The sequence below is a fragment of the Anopheles gambiae genome, chromosome 3, assembly GCF_943734735.2.
Source record: "Anopheles gambiae chromosome 3, idAnoGambNW_F1_1, whole genome shotgun sequence".
Lineage (NCBI taxonomy): Eukaryota > Metazoa > Arthropoda > Insecta > Diptera > Culicidae > Anopheles > Anopheles gambiae.
This window is the reverse complement of record NC_064602.1, coordinates 8,532,640-8,553,893: the sequence shown is the minus strand read 5'-3', so window position 1 is coordinate 8,553,893 and position 21,254 is coordinate 8,532,640. Positions and strand designations below refer to the sequence as shown.

The 21,254-nt window shown below is 47.4% G+C and overlaps 1 protein-coding gene across 9 annotated transcripts; it reads right to left on the bottom strand.

The window, feature by feature from the left end:
• Positions 1 to 1,750: 1,750 nt before the first annotated feature.
• On the bottom strand, positions 1,751 to 19,456 carry LOC5668288 (protein timeless). 9 transcript variants are annotated; one of them, XM_061661401.1, is made up of 16 exons: positions 18,226 to 19,455; positions 11,354 to 11,522; positions 10,271 to 11,233; positions 9,795 to 10,129; positions 9,185 to 9,741; positions 8,962 to 9,103; positions 8,393 to 8,611; positions 8,223 to 8,291; positions 7,888 to 8,111; positions 7,531 to 7,729; positions 6,839 to 7,460; positions 6,564 to 6,764; positions 6,114 to 6,228; positions 5,208 to 5,270; positions 4,617 to 4,853; positions 1,751 to 3,507 (listed from the first exon to the last, which is right to left on the bottom strand). In XM_061661401.1, the coding sequence occupies exons 3-16, from the start codon at positions 11,142 to 11,144 to the stop codon at positions 3,414 to 3,416; spliced, it is 3,951 nt and encodes a 1,316-aa protein (XP_061517385.1). In that variant the 5' UTR covers positions 11,145 to 11,233; positions 11,354 to 11,522; positions 18,226 to 19,455; the 3' UTR covers positions 1,751 to 3,413. The 9 variants fall into 9 exon arrangements, with proteins under 9 accessions (XP_061517385.1, XP_061517387.1, XP_061517390.1 ...); XM_061661403.1 differs by having other exon boundaries at positions 11,507 to 11,522; XM_061661406.1 differs by having other exon boundaries at positions 6,138 to 6,228; positions 10,271 to 11,522; positions 18,226 to 19,456.
• Between the last annotated feature and the right edge of the window lie 1,798 nt (positions 19,457 to 21,254).

Here is a 21,254-nt window from a genome sequence, read left to right as displayed (position 1 = left end):
AACCGTCCTTCCGTTGGGTGGGCGTGTAGGAAAAAAACGGTAAACCATTCGTTTAGCAGCGATTGGGTGGCATCTTTGGGCGCGGACAAGACAAGAGAAGAAGAATCATACAAATTCAATTAATTACGTTATTTTTTAATACAATAAGGGGAGGTTGCAATTGATGACACTAGGAGATCGTTTAAATAGGTTATACAAGGTTTTCCAGAGGTTCTCATAGTGGTGGGACACTTCCTTGATTTTTTCTTATGGGAAGTGAACTTCATATGATGGTAATTGGACTCTAAGGCACTCTTTTGGAAATTCCTATTGGTTTTGTCCAACAAGAGTGCTATAGAGTCCAATTCCTATAATATAAAGTTCTTTTCACATAAGAAAGAGTCAATAAAGTGTCTCACAGCTATGAGTACTCCTTGAAACCCCTGTAATACATTTTTCTCCTTCACAATATATATCAAGAGATCATGAAATTTAATTTTATTCTGATCGAGAGTCGAACTGTCGTCGGTGGTGTATGATTGTGAGCGCTTAGCGCGTGACCATGGAGATGCATTATATGATGCGTGTTTTTTTGCCCAACAAAAAGGACTGATTAGATCATGTAACTTGAAAGCGTTTTCTCTCGTCCACGATGAATCCAGAATTTTGAAGTAAAACTTGACCTGACGTCTACTATAATGCATTAAAATGCTCACTTGTGTGATAGAGTTACACGACACTCTAGTGCAATTTCTTCGCCCCTTGCTACTCCTGCCACAACGGATCACTGTCCAATCAATCGACAGGCCTCGTTAGCAGAGGACTACCAGTAGCGACGATTGACCTAATCGTATCATCGGCCCAACAAACCCCCATTGCCTCACCACCAACAGTGTGTGTCCTGGTCATTGCGCCCGTCGCTGTGCTCCATTTCACAAGCGGCCATTACCATTTAACCTCCCTCCGCCGAGGTCCGTGGCCAATTCGGAGGTTCGGCAGATATTCGCATATCGAATATCTCTGGCCAGCAGCACAACACGATCATTAGCATGCGATTTTAGATGTACGTGACATTTGGACGCTTTGCCGATCGGTCACGACTTTTCAATTAGACATGGCCCCACCGGCCCGGGTCAACTGACCGTGTCTGGTGTGTCAGCCAACAGGACCACTCTCGGGGTCACCGTACACACAAACACACACGGTGGCAGTTCGATTTGCGCATGCCAATTCGTGTTGCTGTTTCAATTTCTCGCTACACATGTTTTCGGGTGTTCAAGTGAAACTGTTAGTCGATTGACGAACCTGCTACTACTGCTGCTGCTGCTGCTGCTGCTTGAACAAATGCCCCTCGAGCGCACCTCGCACACAGCAAGGCGCGCGATCGTGGCGAAAGATTGGCGAAGAAATTGCTTGTCGCGGACGGATCAGATAAAGCGGGAATCCCTTACCGTAGATCGGACGGTTGTGGCCTGAGGCTGTCAGCATGAGGCTGTTTTTTATGCAACATGACTCATACCTTGGTGTTGTGGTTCGTTCTGCACGTGCATGCTGTCGTTATGCTGTCGAAGAAACGATTTATTGGTGTAAAAGCGCCTCAAGGGAAGGGATCGTGTAAAAAAGTGGTGATTTTTGTGTGAAAATTGAAAACAGTTGATGAAGTATGGACACATTAAGAGACCTTTCTAACCGCTCTGTGCACTTACCTGCATTCATTTCAAACTCCAAATTTCGGATGATTTGCTCCCTGCCCCCATTAATGTTCGAACCATTTCCACAAATATAGTTACATTTATTTTTCCTTTCAATTTTAACCTGTTATACATAAACGAATTTATTGCACGGCACGGCACAGCAAGAGAGAGTGTGTCCATGCAAAACGTGCATTATATATATTTAAAAGCTCTTATTTTGCGATTCGCCCGCTGTGTTCGTTCGTTTGATTTGCCTCATTTGCGTGTTCCTTGCAAAAGCTTTCTTTGCTCTTTTCTTCCTTTTTTTCCTTCACTCCTCCCAAAACCTTTAACAAATAAATGCCCTACTCTGCTGCCTTGCCTTCACATGTAGCGCGTAGCGCTAGTTTTATTCGATTCGTCGTTTGTACCGTTTGCAAAAGTTTCGTCAAAAGTAGCACTTTGATTGGTTCCAGGTTCCTTTCGCAGTCTTTCTTATGTCAATTGTAAGCTGCCCGCCCGAAATTCGTCGGACGGTCTCGTGCCTTCCTCTCTGTTTTCTCGTACTGGTTTCCTCCACCTGCTCTTGCCTCCCAAAAAACCGAAACGACAGCGGCAACGCACAAAAACACACACCACACGCCTGACATAAAACGTCAATGATGCAGTGTGCACCACAGTGTGAAACAATGCGCGAATCCGATTGTGTTGCTACTAAGAAATAACGTGTACTAATGCACTAATATAATTAATAATGGTAACCGTATAAACCTCTGCGTTATTAACCATCCTTTCCAATGCCCTTTCGTTGGTGTGTGTGTGTGTGTGTGATGATACACAGTAAAACTTTAACATTCTTTCCCTGTTTGGTTTGGAGGAATCGTTGAACGATTTCAAACCCCCATTCTTATTCCTCTCATCCATCCAATCGGGGAGGGGCGTAAGAAGCTTTCATCTGTTTCCCGGTTGAATTGTTTTATTTTATTTTTACAGCCAATGGAGAGCAACAGTTAATCAACATTAAGAATAGATACAGCTCTGTGTTCTAGCTTCTTGTGTGTTTCTATTTAATGTTGTAGCATAATTTCTACAGCTATTGCACTGTGTACTGCTCCGTAATAATGGAGCAATCAGAAGTAGTGTGTGCACATTTAATGGAAAACATTCCATCCAACTCTAAGAGTTTGTTGTGTGAAACGGTGTGTCTGTCTGTGTGTATATTATGGACAAGCTAATGGGGTAGGCCAGGGGTACTGCTGTGCATACTGCTACTAACACTTTGAACAAACACTGAAAACATCGAAGCTCTCTATTTGCAGGCGATTTATGGTGGTACTGGATTAATTAGCTGCTGTCAGATTTGGCTTTCGGACTTTTGCTTTAAGGCTTACGATGGATACAGGGAAATGGGCGGGTAGGGTGTTTGATTTAACAACTTTTGGTGTGATTTTTCTCGAAATTGCCGTAGTAAGAGAATGGTGGATAGGTTCTAAGAACCAAATTAATTAATAATACATTTTTGCTACTGTGCGCGTTCAACTCGGAACACTTGCTGAGAGAGAGAGAGATGCCAGTAGAAATCAATAGTTCCACTTTCACTAGCTGCGTAGCGTTTACTAGTTCGTGGTAATGATGATACGGTAACATAAACGGGAAGACGGTTCCATGGTGTGGTTGTGTACTTGATTGGTAAATAATTCCTTTTTTTTGTTGTTGTTGCGGGATTGCTGGATATAAACCCTTCTTTTCAGGTTGCTGCTTTTACAGTATCGGTGGCACAATGTCGTGCTTGTCGTCTTCGTCGCTCACGTACATGCGTGTCAAATCCGAGGCGACGGAAGCGGTCTCACAAGCACTGTTGGTACGGAAGAGAAGGAAGGAAAAAAAACAGACCCCTTTAATATAATTGGTCGATAATTAACTCACTTTTAAAAAGGTGCTAGATGCATACAGGGGCGTGCATGAATGCTTCTAACTCAATTAGAGATGAATTTATAACAGCCTGCGGCGTCGGTGTACCACCGTGATCTACTGCTGGAGGACACATCGTGCGAGGCGGTACACGGACGGTGCAATCAATTATGCTTCTCAGCTGCACACACCGGCACACCACCAGTGCTCGTAAATCATGCTCAAACATTGCGCGAACCAACAGCAAAACACGCGGGCTCTCATGTAGGCTCAGCCCGTTGGAGCTCAATGGTTATTGGAAATAAATCACCATTAAATGAACATTTCAATTCGTCGCCTAGCAGGGACCGTTTCGAGCAGGGAAAGGGGGTGGTCAAACATTCTAGAATGGAAGTCCACCGGACGGCAGCGCCTCGAGCGCAGGGGTTTTTGGGGGAACACATCGTAAGTTTGGTTGTTTTATTAAGCGGATGTGAGTTAAGGACGAGTGATTGGATATTCAATGAAAATTTAAAAAAGCCTCCGAAAAAATACAATTTTTGTTCTTTATGAGACACTTTTGCATCCAAATTAGTGAAGATTGTTCCTGCTAAGAAACCCCTGCCAAAAGCCCTGCTCCTGTAGGCCGCAATCATAGTTCATGCTTCCCATGTTTCGAGCTGGCTCCCGCTGCTCGCCTCAGTGGCATAATTTGTCCAACCCGTTTCAATCAACTAACAAGCTTGCATTTTGCGTCTGTTTCCCCCCCCCCCCTCCCCCCCTTTACAAAACAAAAAGTGTTACTTTATGTGACAGCAAAGTCATGTTATGTTCAGCCGCCCTTCAGTTTTTTTTCTTTCAGCTGACCTTACACTTTTGCTGTAAAACATTATGCGCTCCGCATAAACCACAACCCCAGTGACAACGACCACGACGACATCGACATTGCCGACGGTCAGCTTAGCGTGGACAAATCGATTCGCACTGGGCAAATTGATTGAACGAATAATTTATGTCCACCAGCACTATATCGCGCCACCACGTTTTAAAGCACTGTCACTGGCCTGGCCTTACCTGACGACATCGTGCTCCTCCAGCACCGGCACCTCCGTGCTGTCCAGCCCATCGTCCTCGTCCGCCGGCAGCTCGTCATCGTCGTCGTCGTTCGACTCGACGATGATCGAAAGGTCGTGCAGCATTTTCGACGGTGCCGCCGGTTTTCCGCCCGACTTCAGGGTTGCGCTCGGATGGGTGGCGTTCGCCGTATCGATCACCTTCGACGGGCCGGGCAGATCCAGCTTGTTGCGCTTGCTGCATGGGCGGCCAGGATGATAGCCGGGGTGCGTAAAGAAGAGAGAATCAAAAGCGATCGCAATTTGTATTAATAATCGCTGCAAAACAAACGGTTACCATCGCCGTATCCGGTATTATCTTCTTTCTATTATTAGAAGTTGACCCGAAACACGATGAGTTTCGTGGCACGTGCACGATAAGATCATGAATGGGGAGGACCGAATGGTCCAACGGATGTATCGATCGGTGTTGGTAATTGATTGCCTCCCACCTCACTGGTGCAATCGCAAACTTCGCCGTGTTTGTGGCAGTAATTACGCTAATGAGTGTTTTCCGTCCCCACGTCTGATGGTGGGTTTTGCTCTTCCTTACCTCTGTACTGCCTTATTGCGCATCACTACATCGAGCCAGTTAGTTGTGATTTGAGGGCTGAATCTGTATTTCGGCATGATGGAGGCGTGAGGATAGAAGAATGGAGAGAGAGAGAGAGAAAGAGAGCGGGAACGTTATCAGTCGTGGTGGGCTATATATCGTGGCGGTCGGGGGTAACTTTTGCAGCTGGTTTATAGACCAATATGTACGCTCGACGGTATGATGGATTGTGGTCTGATTGGAAAGTTCTCCTCCCCCAAGGGGAAGAACTGTTTGGAAAAGCCCAAAGTACAACCCCGAATGCATGATTGATGGTAGAAAGTTAGTCGGTATCTATTCCAATGTGCCGAAAGTCATTACCACGTGCGTAATAGAATAACCGACCCAAGTTCTCAATATCATGGCGAGGTGTAATCTATATCAATAGAATTTGTGGGAATTAAATTCTCATCATTACACAAATTCCATCATACAGTCGTTGCGCGAGGAAAAGCCAGCTGATGAGGATGATGATGGAAAGCAACAGGACCTAACGAGTTGGACACTACTACTTCTAGGGATTGGCATGCATGGCTAACGTTGAAATGAAGATATCCTTAAATTGATTTAATCTATCATGAACCTAGCTTTCCGGGATAACTTAACTAATGTTTCGAGTTAAGTTGGTAAGAACCTAAGATATGCTACTACTAACATGTGATAGTTTTAAGCGCAGACATGGCTTATCTGCAGACACACAAACAAGTTTGAGTGTGCGATATTGCGCAGTGTCTGCGGTCAATAGTCGTGCGCTCGGGCTGTGTGTTGCGTGAAACTGACACGGTCCTAAAACTATCAACCTGAAAGTACTGCAACCTGACCGGGATGGTATCTATGGGTATGTATGAATGACTTTGCTAACTGGACCTTGATAATCCAAAGTTCTCTAACCGAGCATCGTTCGACGGGCAAGGGTCGGCCTTAGCTTGTTTCTCCATCGAAAGCACCTTGTTGAGGTACTTGAGATCGAACTTGAGAATCGCTGGAAGAAGAAACAGAGAGAGAAAGAGAGAGAGAGAGAGAGAGAGAGAGAGAGAGAAAGAGAAAGAGAGAGAGAGAGAAAGATAAAGAGATAGAAGCGGCGTGCGTCCACCAGGCGGAAGGATATGCAAAAGAAGACACAGAATAAGAAGAAGAAGAAGAAGAAGAAGAAGAAGAGAAAAAAGTCGTTTATTGAACTTGTACTTGTACGCGGCGGGGCAGATATAGAGCCCGGAACACTCAGTCCCTTGGGGGCACCGGTGTGGTTGTGTGTGTCTGTGAATTCTGGCAATAAATGATGTGGATCGTGGTGGCAGCTTTGGGCAAGTTACTTACATTTATCGAGCGGACCAAGCTTGAGCGCGATGTTGTACAGAATGTCCGCCGTCCAGAACTCCGGTATGCGGACGAACATTTTTTTCGCATCGGCCGGCAGATGGAAGCCAAGCTTGTGGAGCAGCAGTATGAACGGCTGGTAGGACAGGATCGCAAACTGGTCCTGGTTCCAGGGCACAACCGGGATGGACTTCTTTTTCACTGTGTGGGGAATGAGAACATTTTCTAAGGTCAATCCAAGCAAAACCCAACAAAGACATTCAACCGCTGCTTACAGATGCAATGGTACGAGACGGGCTCCATCACGACTACGCCCGTACTACCGCCAATGCCCGCCGTCACGTAGATATTGCCACTGAGCAGATTCAGCTTGACGAAGCAACAGTCCAGCAGGCTCTTCTGCAGCCAGGCAATCAGCTTGCCCCGGTTTTCCTTCTGCAACCGGTCGCGCAACACCTGGATGTCGTCCACCGCCTTGGACGATGACTTCGAGTCCCCGTCCTCTGGTTTGGGCGAATCGGCCGATGCGACTGATAGGGCGGGCGTTTGAACGTTCCGTTCGTAGTCTGGATTTTCCACCTTCATCAGATCGTCGTACTGCACGAGCGTCACTATGTTCTGCTCCAGCAGTTGCTCGATGATGGACAGGCGCGTCTTCTGTTGATTGCCATTTTCCTGGAATAACTTCAAGATGTCCGCTACGACACATTTGCTCTGCCGACACTGTACGTAGTACCAGTGTAGGGAATCCTTTTCCTCCTGCGTCCAGGTGACGAGCAGATTGCCCGACAGTAGCTGCGTTCCGATGTCGGGTAGCGTGGTCGACAGCGTCAACGGGGCCGGCTGGGGCGTGTTGATGAACTTGTGGATGACGTACTCGATCAAATCCGACCAGTCCTGAGAGGAAAAGACGTCCAAAAATGATGCATTAGTGTGTGCTCGGTGAAGCGCAATTTAAAACCCGTACATCACACAGCTCGTACTCCGTCTCCCAGATCTGCGAGTACGTCTTCAGTATGCTTGGCTGAAACAGCACATTGATGTGGCCCAAATCGCCCCCGACGTGATGCATCATCGTGAAGATGCAATCGTTCACGAACGCACCGTTCTCGCGGAAATCCTCCAGCAGCAAACCGTACTGGTGCATAATCTCCACCGTCGCAAACCTGCAACAAAAAACGGATGGGGGAAAAAGAGAACGCGGATACAAAGGAGGAGAAAGAGAGAGAGAGAGAAAACGCAATTGGTTAGCGTCTCGGGGAAATGTGGTTTCCCCTTTGGTTCAAACGGCCTTCCATTTGTGGGTTTGTTTGTTTCTGTTTACTGTTTGATGTGGCCCAGCATATCGCCCGGGTTGCCATCGGCGGTCAGTTCCCGGACACCGTCGAGCAGGAGCAGCAGCGTGTGGTTGGTCACTATCAGGTCCTGCAGGTACTGGCGGCTCTGGATGTTCGGGTTGTAGCACCGGAGCAGCAGCACAAACAGGCAGCGCAAATCCTCGGTGCAGCTTATCTGGAGCTGTAGAAGCTTGAGCTTCTCTTTGTCCTCCTGTAGTTTGTGGTGAGGTTTTAGTGGGAAGGAGAGTGTGGAATTGCCGACAGGTTTATAAATAGAACATGGAAACCACAGCACCGCCTGCAATGCTCGGTAAAATCTTACCTTTGTCAGGTGTGTACTCTTCTTGTACGTATCAAGCGCTTGCAGAAATTCTCTTATCGCTGTTACAACCTACACAGCACAGGAATGAAATGGAAATGGCGTACAATGAGAATGGGGCAGGTTTGAGGGCTTCATGTTTTCTGTGTTATGTAAATTTCTGGGAGGCTCACCAAATGAATCCTTCGCAAACAGGGCTTTATGTCCGTCTCGGTGGCTCGGCTGAGCTGCTCGAGCTGTTCGCATAGCATCACGCCCTCGTACGTAAGGTAGCTTATGATGTCGAACGACAGGACGCTGTTGATGTGCTCCAGGTCCAGCTCGAGCTGGGTGGCGAATTTCAGGAAGTACGTAACCAGCCAGAAAAAGTGTGACGTATCAATTTGCACTTGCTGTGTATAGGAGAGAGTCGGAGAGAAGCGTTTGGGATTTAATTAAAATTGGGCGTTATTTAAAGTGAATTTTGTGGTTTTGCATGGTATGAAATGAATCCTACTCAGAAGCAAATGGAACCGTTTGACCTTAACCCGAGCAACATCAAGTTTCGCAATTACGTTGAATGCTCCTTTGCAAGCCGTGTATCGCCTGTAATTGTTGAATAGGAAACTGCCTCTTGCTAAATATCAAAATGCCAGCAGAAGCTTTCCTCGGAACAGCTATTCTACAGCCCACACAGGACGCATCAAGTGGCGCATACTTTAGCAGCAATTAAAATTTGCATGAATGCCCCCCCTCAACTTACCAGATCCGAGAGTAATTGCGTGTGCAGCTCGTGCACCAGATAACCGTATCCTTTCAGCAGAAAGTCAACCGTAAACTCTTTCAGGATGTGCGAGATATCGTCGTCGGTCGGCACATGATGCATTAGGCCCTTCATGTTGATGCTAATGGTTGGGTGGAGAAAAGCAAGCAAAGCGCGTCAAGAAATGTCGCTGTCATGAAATTATAGACCGGCGGTTACTCACATATTGCTCTTGCCCCGTTTTACCAGCTTCTTGCGGCGCAGCTCCTTCTTCTCCTGCACCGAGACCGGGTTGCGCTGCTTGTTGGCCGCGTTGAAGCGCTGCTTCTGGTTGGAGGGCGGCTTCTGGTGGACCGGCTTCTGGTGCGGGCTGTCGTCTTCGTTGCTGGAGGTGGAAATGGATTCCTTCTCCACCTGCGTACCGTAACCGCAGTCGGAATTTTCCGACTGCGACACTTGGATCTGCTTTTGCGTTTGTTGTTGCGATTGCTGTTGCTGCGTCTGTGACTGTTGTTGTTGCTGCTGCTGCTGCTGCTGCTGCTGCTGCTGTTGGGATTGCAGTGTGGGCGACTTTGGAGGTGACTGTACCTGTTGTTGCTGCTGCTGCTGTTGTTGTTGTGGACACGATTGTGACCCATTCGACGGCTTGCTGCTCTCCTTCATCGCTTGATCTTTGCCGCTGGCGGTCGACTGTTTGCAAAACACGCCCGACGACGAGCTGCTGCCGGACGAATCCTGGTGACACTTGGTGCCGCCTGCGCCACCTTTGGACTTTTTGGGCTGCAAAAAAAAGTTAATAAATTAAAAACCCAGCACAGTGCACAAGAACATACAAAGTTTCGGCTAACTTCCTGCAGTTCCGTGGCCTTCTGGTGGTCACAGAGCTGCTGCTGCTGCTGCTGTTGATGCTGCTGCTGCTGATGTGCCCCGGACCCGTTGCAGGACGGTTTGCCACCACCCGCACTCGCACTGCCGCAGGTCGTCCCGCCCCCCAGGACGCAACCGTCGCTCGATGCAGCGTTCGCCTTCAGCGTTTGGTGGTACATCTGGTGGGATTTGATCGCGCGCGAGAGTATGATCTGCGTCGGGAAGTCGGCAACCATGCGCGTGACCTGCGGCGCCTCGGACGCACATTCCTTGCTCATGGACGATGGCATTTTGCCACTGCCTAAAATGCAAATAGCGCTCATAAGTCCGGCTGGTTCAAAGTGTGGATGCGTTTGGTGCGGCGGCGGCGGCTTGGACCGCGGCTGGCTGGGTGCCGGCTGCCCGGGACCGCTGCTACTGCCGGCCCGCCGCAGACATTCACCATTGTCGGACGAGTCGGACGTCGGGTCGGAGGTGAGCATCGGGCTCGAGTCCCCGCTGCACTGCTTCGGCGGCGACGTGTTGCTCTCGTTGTCCTCCGAGCTTTCCGACAGCGTCGACTCGAACCACAGGTTGAGCAGCTTCTGGAGCGTGCTGATGTGCTGGTCCTTGTACATGAGTGCGACCAGCTGCGCCATCGTGACGCCCCAGTACGCCCGCTGCGGGCAGGACATCAGGTAGATCAGCAGCTTGTCGATGCTCTGCGTGAACAGGTTCCAGATGATCTGGTTCTGGAAGGAGGTGTTGTGGCCGGCGGTCGGATAGCAGCTGCCCCCGTGCCCGCCCGCCCCCGTACCCATCTCCGGCACGTGCAGGATGTTGCGCAGCAGGAGCAGACAGTTGTTGACGCTGTCGCACTGCTGGATCGACAGCTTGGTGTCCCGCTCGAGGATGCCCTTCATGTGGTCGATCACCGCCTTGGTCGTCTTCCAGTCGACGAACGCTTCCTTGCTGGTGATCAGCAGCTTGTTCAGCTCGAAGATCGTGTGCCGGCCGATCTCCGACTTGGACACGAGGTCGACCGGCAGCAGACACTCGACCGGCACGGTCAGATTTACCAGCAGCCGGATCGTGGTGTCGATGATCTTCACATCCTTCGCGTTCACCAGCAGCGGCACGATGTCGTTCTTGACGTTCTGCCCAAACCCGATCGCCCGGCGAAACGTGCGCAGGGTCGCATCCTCCACCGCCAGCTTACAGATGATCTCCTCCAGCGTTACCAGACAGTCCTCGCTCAGGTGGTACGCATCGTCCTCGAACGTGCCGAGCGAGCCGAACGTGCTGTTGATCTGCGGGTTCGCCAGCAGCCATTCCATCGCTTTCTCACCTAGGCTGGCTGCCCCCTGTGCAACGGCTGACAGTACTGCACGCCCGAATGGAGCGGTTTAGTTGCCCTCGCAGTAGACTGAGGGGTGAAATGTGGAGTATATGTGGGGCGGGAGATTGTAGGAAGGATAGGATTGTACGTTAATCGTTAGTAAAAGCTCACTCGTACGATTAAAGGCAAGGAGGGCGGAAAATTTACACCAATAGAAACGTTAACGGAAAGATTAATGGGCTGCTTTTTTGGAACTGTTAACTTTCTCCCTCTAAGTATCCTTTGAAGGATCACTTGTTTGCGTTCGGAGCGTAGTGGTGTGGGAACGAGGATCTGTTTGATGAAAGCGAGGTTTCGTACCCATTGAAATCGCTTGCTAAAGTGTGGTGCAATCGAGAAAGTGAGAAAGAGAGAGAGGGAGAAAGAAATGAAGAAAAGGGGAAGAAAAGAAGAACGAAATAAACGATTAAGGATGAAACCAAAGCAAAAAATGCCAACAGAAACCAAACGCAAACGATAGAATCGGTTCGGGTTTGAAGAGAGATGTATAGATTAAACCATTAAACCCAGTTGTAGTGAGGAAGAAACCATTTCATTGGTGATAATCAAAATTATCGATAAAATGATTGCCTGCTTGAATTAGCGAACCCACGCTTTCCCATTTTGGAGGTTCTATTCCTGGTGCAATAAGCAGCGTTCGCGAACATTTCCACCACTCAATGTTAGGCCGCATGTTAGTGAATTATATTTATCTCGACACGCACTCCAGCGACACACACAGTTAAGTCTCTTCTGGAACCGTTTTCCAACCAATTTCCCGCTTGAAAGGGCAAACGCCAATACCATCCAGCCCTCGCGGTTTTTTCTCCCTGTAATACCACACACGTTGTTTGCTACAAAGGCTTACGTCAGCGAGCAAAATTAAGCGACCTCGGTCGTGTAGATTTATGTAATAATCTGTGGTTTTAGGGAAATTTCGAGATAATTCCAACCGTATTGGAGAAGCTTCCAAATTTGATTCTTCAGTCTAAAATTTGGTAGGAGTCACACAGGATATCACGCATTACCATTAACGCAAACACCATGCGGTTTAACATAAATGAGACATAAATGTATGTATGAAGATGAATTCCCTATCAGCAGGGATATGTCAATGTGGCGAAATCTCAACGTGGTTCTGGCAAATTTGCCTTCAAAATGTCACATGTTGGTGCGTTTGACAGGGAGGTGGCCACAATACCACTGGCACCATATAATAGGATCGGGATATATGTACATACATTCACTTATCGAGCGAATTCTGTAAACACATTGCACTGGATGGACAGTCACCATCCTCAGCGCATGGTTTGCGTTGCGTTACGTTACGTTAGCGCACAGTGACCTTTTTTTTGGGGGGGGGTGGGGGGATTTGGTTGTCTGTCGCTCACAATGTCCCGTGTCTACCCGTGAGTCAACGAAGCAGTAGAAGTGCTCAACAACAGGAAGAGGACACTCACTAATCCCACTGTCCTGGGCTCTTCGGTTTCCTGTGTGTTGTGGGGACTGTATTCCAGGTTTTCCCATTCTCCTCCCCACCCCCCCCCCCACCCACCAACCAAGAAGGTACATAATCACTCCCGCACAGCTCCGGACAAGTAGGGTGAGAAATATATTAACCTTCTTTTCTTTTTAGTGAGCCGCTGGAACACGAGCCCGCACCGAATCGCAACGTGATGCCCTGCGTATGCCACATCAGGTTGCGCTTCACTTGCTTCCCTTTCTCTCTCTCTCCCTTGGTTGCAGAATATTATGTGCGTTTGCGGTGGTTGAAGATTATCAACGAAACATTCGATAGTGGGATTATTACACAGACAACACCCCGTGTGTCCTCACGTCGCTCAAGAAGCTGCTCAAAGTGCTACCCACACACTGTTCACCGGGTCCACCGGCGTTAATGGTGCTGCGCTGCACTATCCGTGGCAGCAACTTTTCCACTTTCCTTGCGGCCAGCGAACAAAATGTCAACCGCGTGGTTGTGCCAACATGCCACCACGGACAGAGGAAGCACTCTGTCGAACACGTGCACAGGCGGCGGTGGTGGTAGTAGTACTAGTGTCCCGAGGTACAACATGGCTGTACTAGACATGACTGTCTTTTGTGTGATACGAAAAGGAAGGAGAAACGGGGAAAAGTTGAAGATGTAAACTGAGCAGAAATGTGCTGCTTTTTATAAAACAAAATGGATGAAGAGTGGAGTGGAGCCCTCACTGTTGTTCAAACAACTCAGCAGGCAAACACATTGGATGTTGGAAAGTTTGAAGTGGCTGAAATTAGCCACAATTTCTTTTCCGTTTCGAGAGACCAAATAAAACTGCCAGTACACCACCGGTGTGGCTTCTTTCGAGTGAGATGTTTTCCTCCCCTGCAAGGTGTGTGTACTGGTGGTGGAAGAATTGGCCACCTTTTTATACAGTTCTGTACAAGTGTAGAACTTTTCCGCCTCCAACTAACTACCTGAGTACGTTTTTAACTCCCAGGTGTTTCCAGGAAGATCACGTTGGATGGGTGGAAAATAGGCGAACGAACAAAACAAAAAGAAGCTAGTGATGATGGCTATACAATTCCCGTGAACTCCGAGCCCCGCACCCGGGCAGTGGAAGTGTAAATAGTGCATTGTTGTGTAGCTAGGAATATCCTTTCACCATGCACGCGGTACGGTGTGGTGCCATGCGGTGCCATGGACAAGGGTATTGTGCTAGAAAAAAAGTCCTTTACTCAAACGAACAATGGAACAAAAACGGGTTGAGGTGGTTGGTTCTATTTCGGTGTTGCATGCACGGAAGCTGCAGGGGATCTTGTACGGCCGCGGGGCCACGGGGCTTTCTCAAGCTGAGAAAACATTCTCAAGCACTCATTTAAGTTTCTCAAGCACTCAAATCTTGTTCTCAGACGCGAGCCCGTGGCCGTCGTCAATTTTTCTCACTTTGAGAAACTGATAAAGTCACTCATGCTTTATTTGGAGCTTTAAATAGAAAATATATTTTTGATCGCATTTTTTTTATTTTTTTTTCAATTATAAACATTGAATACATTTTCCAAAGTGATTACCGAAAAACAAATAGCACAATTGCTCATATTTCAGTTAGCCGATCGCTGCATCGTCAACTTTCTCAAAGATTCTCAAAGATTCTCAAAACCGATTTTGTTCCGATTCGACAAACGCTGAGAACGAGGATTTCTCAAAAGCACTCATGAGTGCTTGAGAAAATGAGCGTTGAGAATCCCCATGGCCCCGCGGCCTACGACTTCACAGGCTAAATTTTCCGCGTGAGCATTCTATTTCCGCTGCCGGCCGGTGTTGGCCTTCTGTTGGGAAATGTTGTTTGTCATCGCCATAACGCAAAAAAAACGTTCTTGTTTTATTGTATGCTTTCACCTTTGCTTTGCTGCATAGAACGGTCAAGAGGACGCTGTGCATATGATTGCTAAACCCACGACAGCAAGGACTCCCACGAGGACATGATACAGAGCAGAGTGTCTCTGGAGTGGTGCATTTCATCTTCCATGATGTATTGGAACATGGAATTCAAATTTCATTTCTTCCACGCAAATAAACATTGATCGATTGGGAGCGGTACGTGACGTGGGACGTATCTGCCGCTGGCAATACACATTTCAGAAGCAATACGATATGGTTCTGGTGTTGTTAGACATCTTTGGGAATGTCCATCGAGTGAAAATTCTCAAGAGGACCATGTTGAAAAGGACTTAAATTTGTGAGTTAACGATATTGCATTCTAGTTCCTTTGAGTTTGTAACGGCATTCGAACTTCATCGAACTATCAGTCATCTCCTAACATCCATTTTCGATGTTTTCAAAGATTTTTCGAATCAAAATTCATTATTTCATTGCCTTTAATAGCTATATTTATCTGCCAATATAGCTAACAAACAATGATGTTTAATCAATTCCATATCTATCAATCTCTGGATCGCTGGAAGACATTCGTTCCAATCATATTATTACAATGAAATATTGATCCTATTTGTTTCCTTCAGGAAGCAAATGGTATTTGCTTCTGTCTAATGTACATCCTACTCCCATATTACAGGAAGGACACTCTCACCAAGCTTCCCAGAACAAAGATTGTGATGAAAAACGCCCAATTTTTTGGACAAACAAACCTCCTCCGACATCTCGAAGCACGCTTGTTTAGTTGTCTTTCGATCATACATATTTGAAAAAGCCACACAGAAAAGATAGCAAGAGAAAAAGTCGACTGTTTGTGCATCTGTGGAACCCTTTTGCAGAAAGCTTATTTGTCAGCAAACGTTGGGCTTTACCGTGAAGAGCGCCCGTAGCCTTCGTATGCATTTGAAATGCAACGCTTGGAACGCTTGCATTTCCAAACTCGCAACCCACAAGAGCTCATTCTTATTCCTGTTCCCCTATCTATCGGTCGGTTGGTGGCCTCCTTCAATGACGCCGACCCTCTCTTGAGGACCCATGACGATGACGGTGACTGGGTAACAAACGAGTCATTGCGGCGCATCCCTAACACACCCGCGTCCGAATTGAATTGTAAATTGGTACCAGCAAATACAATCATCAATGAAGTGTGGCAGCAATTCGAATAGACTTTTCGAAACACACACCATGTCCATGGAAAATGTATGCCCGCCGGCACAAACCACCATTTGGTTTGGGGGCATCTTGCTTCTTGGAGCGCTGTCGTTTCCTTGCTGGCTCTTTACGCGGTTAGACGCGGGCGTTTTAATGTTTGCAACTTCGTCGCTGTATACTTAAATGCGATCGAAAAACCATTTTCTTCTCGGAGTTTGAGATATTGGTAACGCATGAAAATGCGCCTGTGTGACTTCAAGAAGAACTCATTTCCAGGTGAGCAGGGGGGCATGGGTAGGTGTAACTGGGTGGAGATTAGCGTTATTTATGCGTAACGTCGCCGGCGCGTTACTCATTGAAGGGCAAGGTGTTTTGGAGCGCAGGGAAGCCGGTGGCGGTGGACGGAAGTGTGTCACGTTTTCGCTACAACTGTCGGAGCTCGGTGCTTGGACAATCGGCGAGGAGCTGGAAGATGCTCTCCATTCGATTCCATAATGCTTGCGGACTCGCTTTCCCTCCCTCCCGGTTCGGTTGTGTTGTGTGCGTGGATCGATTCGTTTCGGTGTTTATTAATGCAACAGAACGGGGGCTAAAGTTTTCGTTCGCACCATCATTATGCACATTTTAATGCTGCAAAGTTTGATGTACCAAAGTTGGGCAGAAAGATGTGAATAAACAATTTACCCCAATAAGCATCTCGTTGGGAGCGCTCGCGCGCGTTAAAATAGTTACACATTTGGACGTTTATTTCCGTTACGAACGGTGCCAATTAAAATACACCCACTGGGTACGAGCCGTGCTTATATTGTTCGGTTTCGGATAGAAACTTTTAATCGTTTTTAGCCAACTCCTCGGTGATAAAGAGGCAGGGAAAGGTTATTTGCATATCACAAAAACGGGGAATTTGTTACATCTCACTTTTTGCTAAGAAATGAACAAACGAAACCAAAAACAACCGTGGGGCTTCGCGAGCGCGGTTCAAGTTGACAAACGACGGATTGTGCAATTCTCGCTTTTAAAATATGCCAAGCACAAGGACCACCGGGGCCGTTGTGTATAATTCATTCTTTATTTATAAATCCAGCACTACTTTGCGACTACTGTTGGTGCGAATTTAGCCAGACTTCTCTGTGGGAGTTGAACATACAAAACTTTAGCCCCAGGTTTCTCTTTCTCTCTAGGGCCAAAACTAGTGGAATAAACTCAGGTAATTGGTGTCCCCCACTTTTAGCATCCTTCGCGTATCAGGTAACTCAAACAAGCAAATTCTGGTTGTTCAGTTTTATTTGTGGAGCAGAATTTTCCACCCTTCAAAGCACACGCCGAAACGATGGCGACAAGCATTTGCTTACAGATGCGACCCACCTAGAAGCACCACAGCAACAAAAACCCCCTCTGCCATTGAAAATGTTTTCTATTCACATGGTAAAAAAGGCTATTCACGGGAGATTTCGTATACTGTCGCAGCCTTTTGAAAAACTTCAGGGCTTCAGGCACCACCGATCGTGTGGGTGTGTAATGCCTGTGTTAGCTCGAGCTGGGGTGAAAAAATAACGTCCAATTATCAGCGATAAGGTTCAAAGAGAATCTTGCTGCTTTCTTTTTCCAGGGCTATCATAATGATAGAAGAATGTTCGTTTGCAAAAAAGGATTTATTTTGGAGGAAAAACTGGGGAATTAATCAACCATTATTATTCCATGGCACAACCCCAATCTTAAGTGTCGTAAAACATATTTAATGTGTGCATATAAAAAAACTGCTGTAAGACGACCCCGATGACTTCTTTAAAGATATCGAAAGCAGTCCCTTATTTCATCTTCTCCTTAAATATTTCAATAGGACTTTCTTCCATTTTCTGTCAAGCGCCCGAAGACGATTGCAGTGTAGCGCTCAAACACTCAAGTCCATCTGGTGGGGCCATTTGAAGTGTACTGTATTTGATTAAAAAGCTCGCCGTTTATCATTTGTGTAGGTTGCTTGTAGATTAACCGGAGAGTCGGAATCTCTTCAAGTGAAATCTTCAAAAATTGCTTTATTAAATTCAACCAAAGTTAGAAGACCAAAGAAATTACTTTTTGTGTGGAGCAATTGCAAAATGGATTTAATTAAATATTCTATTAACAATAACGTTAACAGGATTTGCAATATTCCAAGAAGTGCAGCAACTTTGGTCTGCGTCGTTTACTTCGCAGTTGCTAAAGGGTTATTATCGTCCAACATTCCTCTTCTCCAACAATCCTTCCCATTCTGGCCATTCCCACCTAAGCAATCCAAACCCATTCTGGCCATTCTCTGGTCTGATCGCGTCAGAACGATTATACAACCCGCCTAACGGGGAGTAGGGGTGTTGTGGACTCTCCCCCTTTTATTCCCCCCCCCCCCCCACCACATGCAAGTACACGCACGTAGCCATTAGATGGATAACGTGCCCAACAGCATGAGCTGGTGCATGTGCGCTCGCCGTCCACTTACCTTCATTAGCTTCCGCTGCACAAACACACAGCCACACTAGGGGAGATCTTACGCTTCGTATGTGTAGTGATAGTGATGGTTTGGTGTGCAAGGGTAGAGAGTGCCCTACTCAAAGCTAATCGGTGCTGATGACGTTAGAACTGTTGCACTGCACATTCGCACACAACCGTCGGTCACTGTCTGTGGTCGCTGGTCGTGCCTGGTCGAAGGCTTCGAATGATGACACCTCCTACACGTACACACACACAGCAGAAGCTCACTCAAACACGGTATTATTCCACCACGTATCGGAGACACGGATCTGATCACACTTTAAAAACACACACAGAAAAAGCAACAGCAACTTCACCAGCTCACGGTGCACCGCGACTCAAAAAACGTGATCTTACAGCGTCACCGAGACACAGTAGGCCGTGTTACAGCACGTTACATACGCGCACACTGTTTGCCACTGCAAAAGCCAATAGGCTGTTGGCTGTATCAATCGAGAGAATCGCTGTTATTTGCACTTTTGGCGGAAATGATGACGATGGTTCTTGGATTTATGTTTTTTCGTTTTTTTTTTGCTTTTGCGCGTTTTAGTTAAGTGGTTATTTTCGATATTTGTGCCACTTTCTTACACACACTGACGCAATGCACAAACGGAGTGCAATTTTCGCTTATCAGTAACGATCACCGTCTTGCAGCTAATGCTTACACGCACACACAGACCACTCGTTTACATTCACAACGCCGCTAACCTTGGACCGTGTATCGTTGTTACACTTGCCGTGAATAAAAGTACACTTCATTTTTGTAGCTCACCGAAGAAACGCTAATTTACCACAAAATGTGTGGGCCGACCACGTGGGCTTTGCTGATTTAAAATTCAAAACAACCGTTTTGTTTTAATATTTTAATACCCTTTTTGCACTTGGGTTTGTTTTTTTTCTTTTACTTTCTTTCACTTTTACTCAACACACACGGTTGTGTCACACACCTTTCCAGCAGGAGCGTTGATCACTGACTAATTGTATTGTGCAGTGGTACACCACTGATGGAGGTACTTCCGCCTCGAGCGACTACCGATGCGCAACTGTGTAGTGCAGTGTGCCGACCGGGTGTTCGTTTGCGTGTTGCGTGGTTGTAGCGCTGTTGTCCCTTCGGACGATTTGTTTGTATATAGGGCGTTCTAACAGGGCAACCTCGGGGCGCACGGTACGACCGCTTTCAACCAGTTGCTGGCTGTAATTGACGATTGGGATGTACCGGATGTTTCACACACCGTAGGATGCTGTGGAATCCTCGCAAAAGTGTGTCCTTTGCGCAAGCGAGAAAGAAAGAATGACAGAGAGAGAGAGAGAGAGCGAGAGAACATTCCAAACGACGGAAAAGAAAGGTAAACGCGGATGTATCAACGAGAGAAGAGTGCGAGTGTATGTAGAGACCGGGAACGCTCGTTATGTACAAAGCGCCCCTGAGAGCAATTTCGCCTTTTCTACCTTTGGAGCGCGTTGCTTTCGAATGAATTATTTTGATTTTTCTTTATTTTATTTAATTTATGTGATGCATTTATTGTTTTTTTGATAATGTTTTGTCATCGATTTGGCCCTTTGATTAATTTATTCTGTGCCCTAGTAGAGCGTAGAGCTCTGGTTCCACTCGAGATAGCCCTTGTGAAGCCATCACAAACAGCAACTTCGTCCGTAGTGGTGCACAAACGCGTCGATGAAGATGCCGCTGCCGCTGTATGTGTACATAAAGGGGGCCATGGCCCGGTATACAAAACACAAACCGACCCCAACGCAGTAATGCGCTCGCTCGCACCAATACCAAAACCGCGGCCACCCGGCGGGGCGCGCGGATTCACGTGGGCCGGCAACGTGCGATCGGGCGCAAGTTCATGTTTCCCCCAGTTGTTTCTGCGTCCGTCTCACCCGGTGAATCTGGCGTTTCGGCCCACCGGGAGTGGGAGGGTGGGCCGCTATTGCAAACAGCGTGTGATGGGAAAAAAGCTGTGCTGGAGAGAGCTGCCGGAGATTTCGCGCACTAGTCGTTGCATCTCTGCCTATCTTTGCCTTTGTGTCTCTTAATCTAGTTGCTGGTGAGCCTTTTTTTGTTTGTTCTCCATCATGCTGAGGTTGGTCGGTCCCCAAGCTCCGCACACACACAGGAACGCACGTGCGTTGACGAACGTTTGCAAGAGCAGCAGGAATACAATCTAAGCGGTGTGAAAAATCCACGCCCGTTGCACGGTATCATATAAACATCCTGCGCTAAGCATGCCGCCAGCACATGCCGATGCCGGTCGACGACATGCGGCGTATCGGATGGCTGTCTCCAATGCTTGCTCTCTCCTCCTTTCGCCCCGTCACACTCCAAAAGTTTAAAGAGTACTGGGTTTGACAATGAAATTTCTTTCCCTCGTGTTGCACCTGAGCGTGTGGATTACATTCTACCGTTTGCGCGAAAGGTAAACAGTACCATCTTGCTCTAAAGTGGGATCATCCCCCTTCCCCAATAGCTTCTTTTTTTTTGCATCTCACACACTGTGGTTACATCAGCTCCTGCATCGCACCCAACAACAACAACCACCACTCCTCCTTGAAGGCAGTTTGCTCACGCGAATGTACATACATTGCGGCCCCGTTTGCGCAAACACCACACGTGGAACCGAATGCGTAGTTACGTAGTTGGAGGAAGGATTTTTCCATTTCCCGTCGACAGGGGGTTGCCCGGGACAAACAAAAAAACGCCCCTCACCCGAAGATGCCATTCCCGGGAATCACTTGTCAGCTGTTGATTGGATTCACATTGAAAATTGCCCAAACTGTGCAAGTACACATTTCATGCTCCTTCCAATGCTTGTGGCGCGGAGGATTTCGGAGGGATACCATACACATCGGTATCCCCATGCATTATGGAACGGAAATGAATGGACTCCCCCTCGGTGTATGGGTGTGTGCATTTCTAACAGCGATGTTGAAATCATCCCCAATCTGCAATGGAGATCGTCGGACGTACCTTCGTCCCTCCGCCCGTGTTTCGGG

What these genes read in the sequence shown, in the direction of transcription:
- LOC5668288 (XM_061661401.1), bottom strand. Translation starts at nt 11,144, where the DNA reads ATGGAATGGCTGCTGGCGAACCCGCAGATCAACAGCACGTTCGGCTCG. An exon ending in GTCCGACTCGTCCGACAATG is followed by an intron (nt 10,130 to 10,270) that starts GTGAATGTCTGC and finishes TTTGCATTTTAG; the next exon opens with GCAGTGGCAAAATGCCATCG. An exon ending in CGGAGTACGAGCTGTGTGAT is followed by an intron (nt 7,461 to 7,530) that starts GTACGGGTTTTA and finishes TTTTCCTCTCAG; the next exon opens with GACTGGTCGGATTTGATCGA.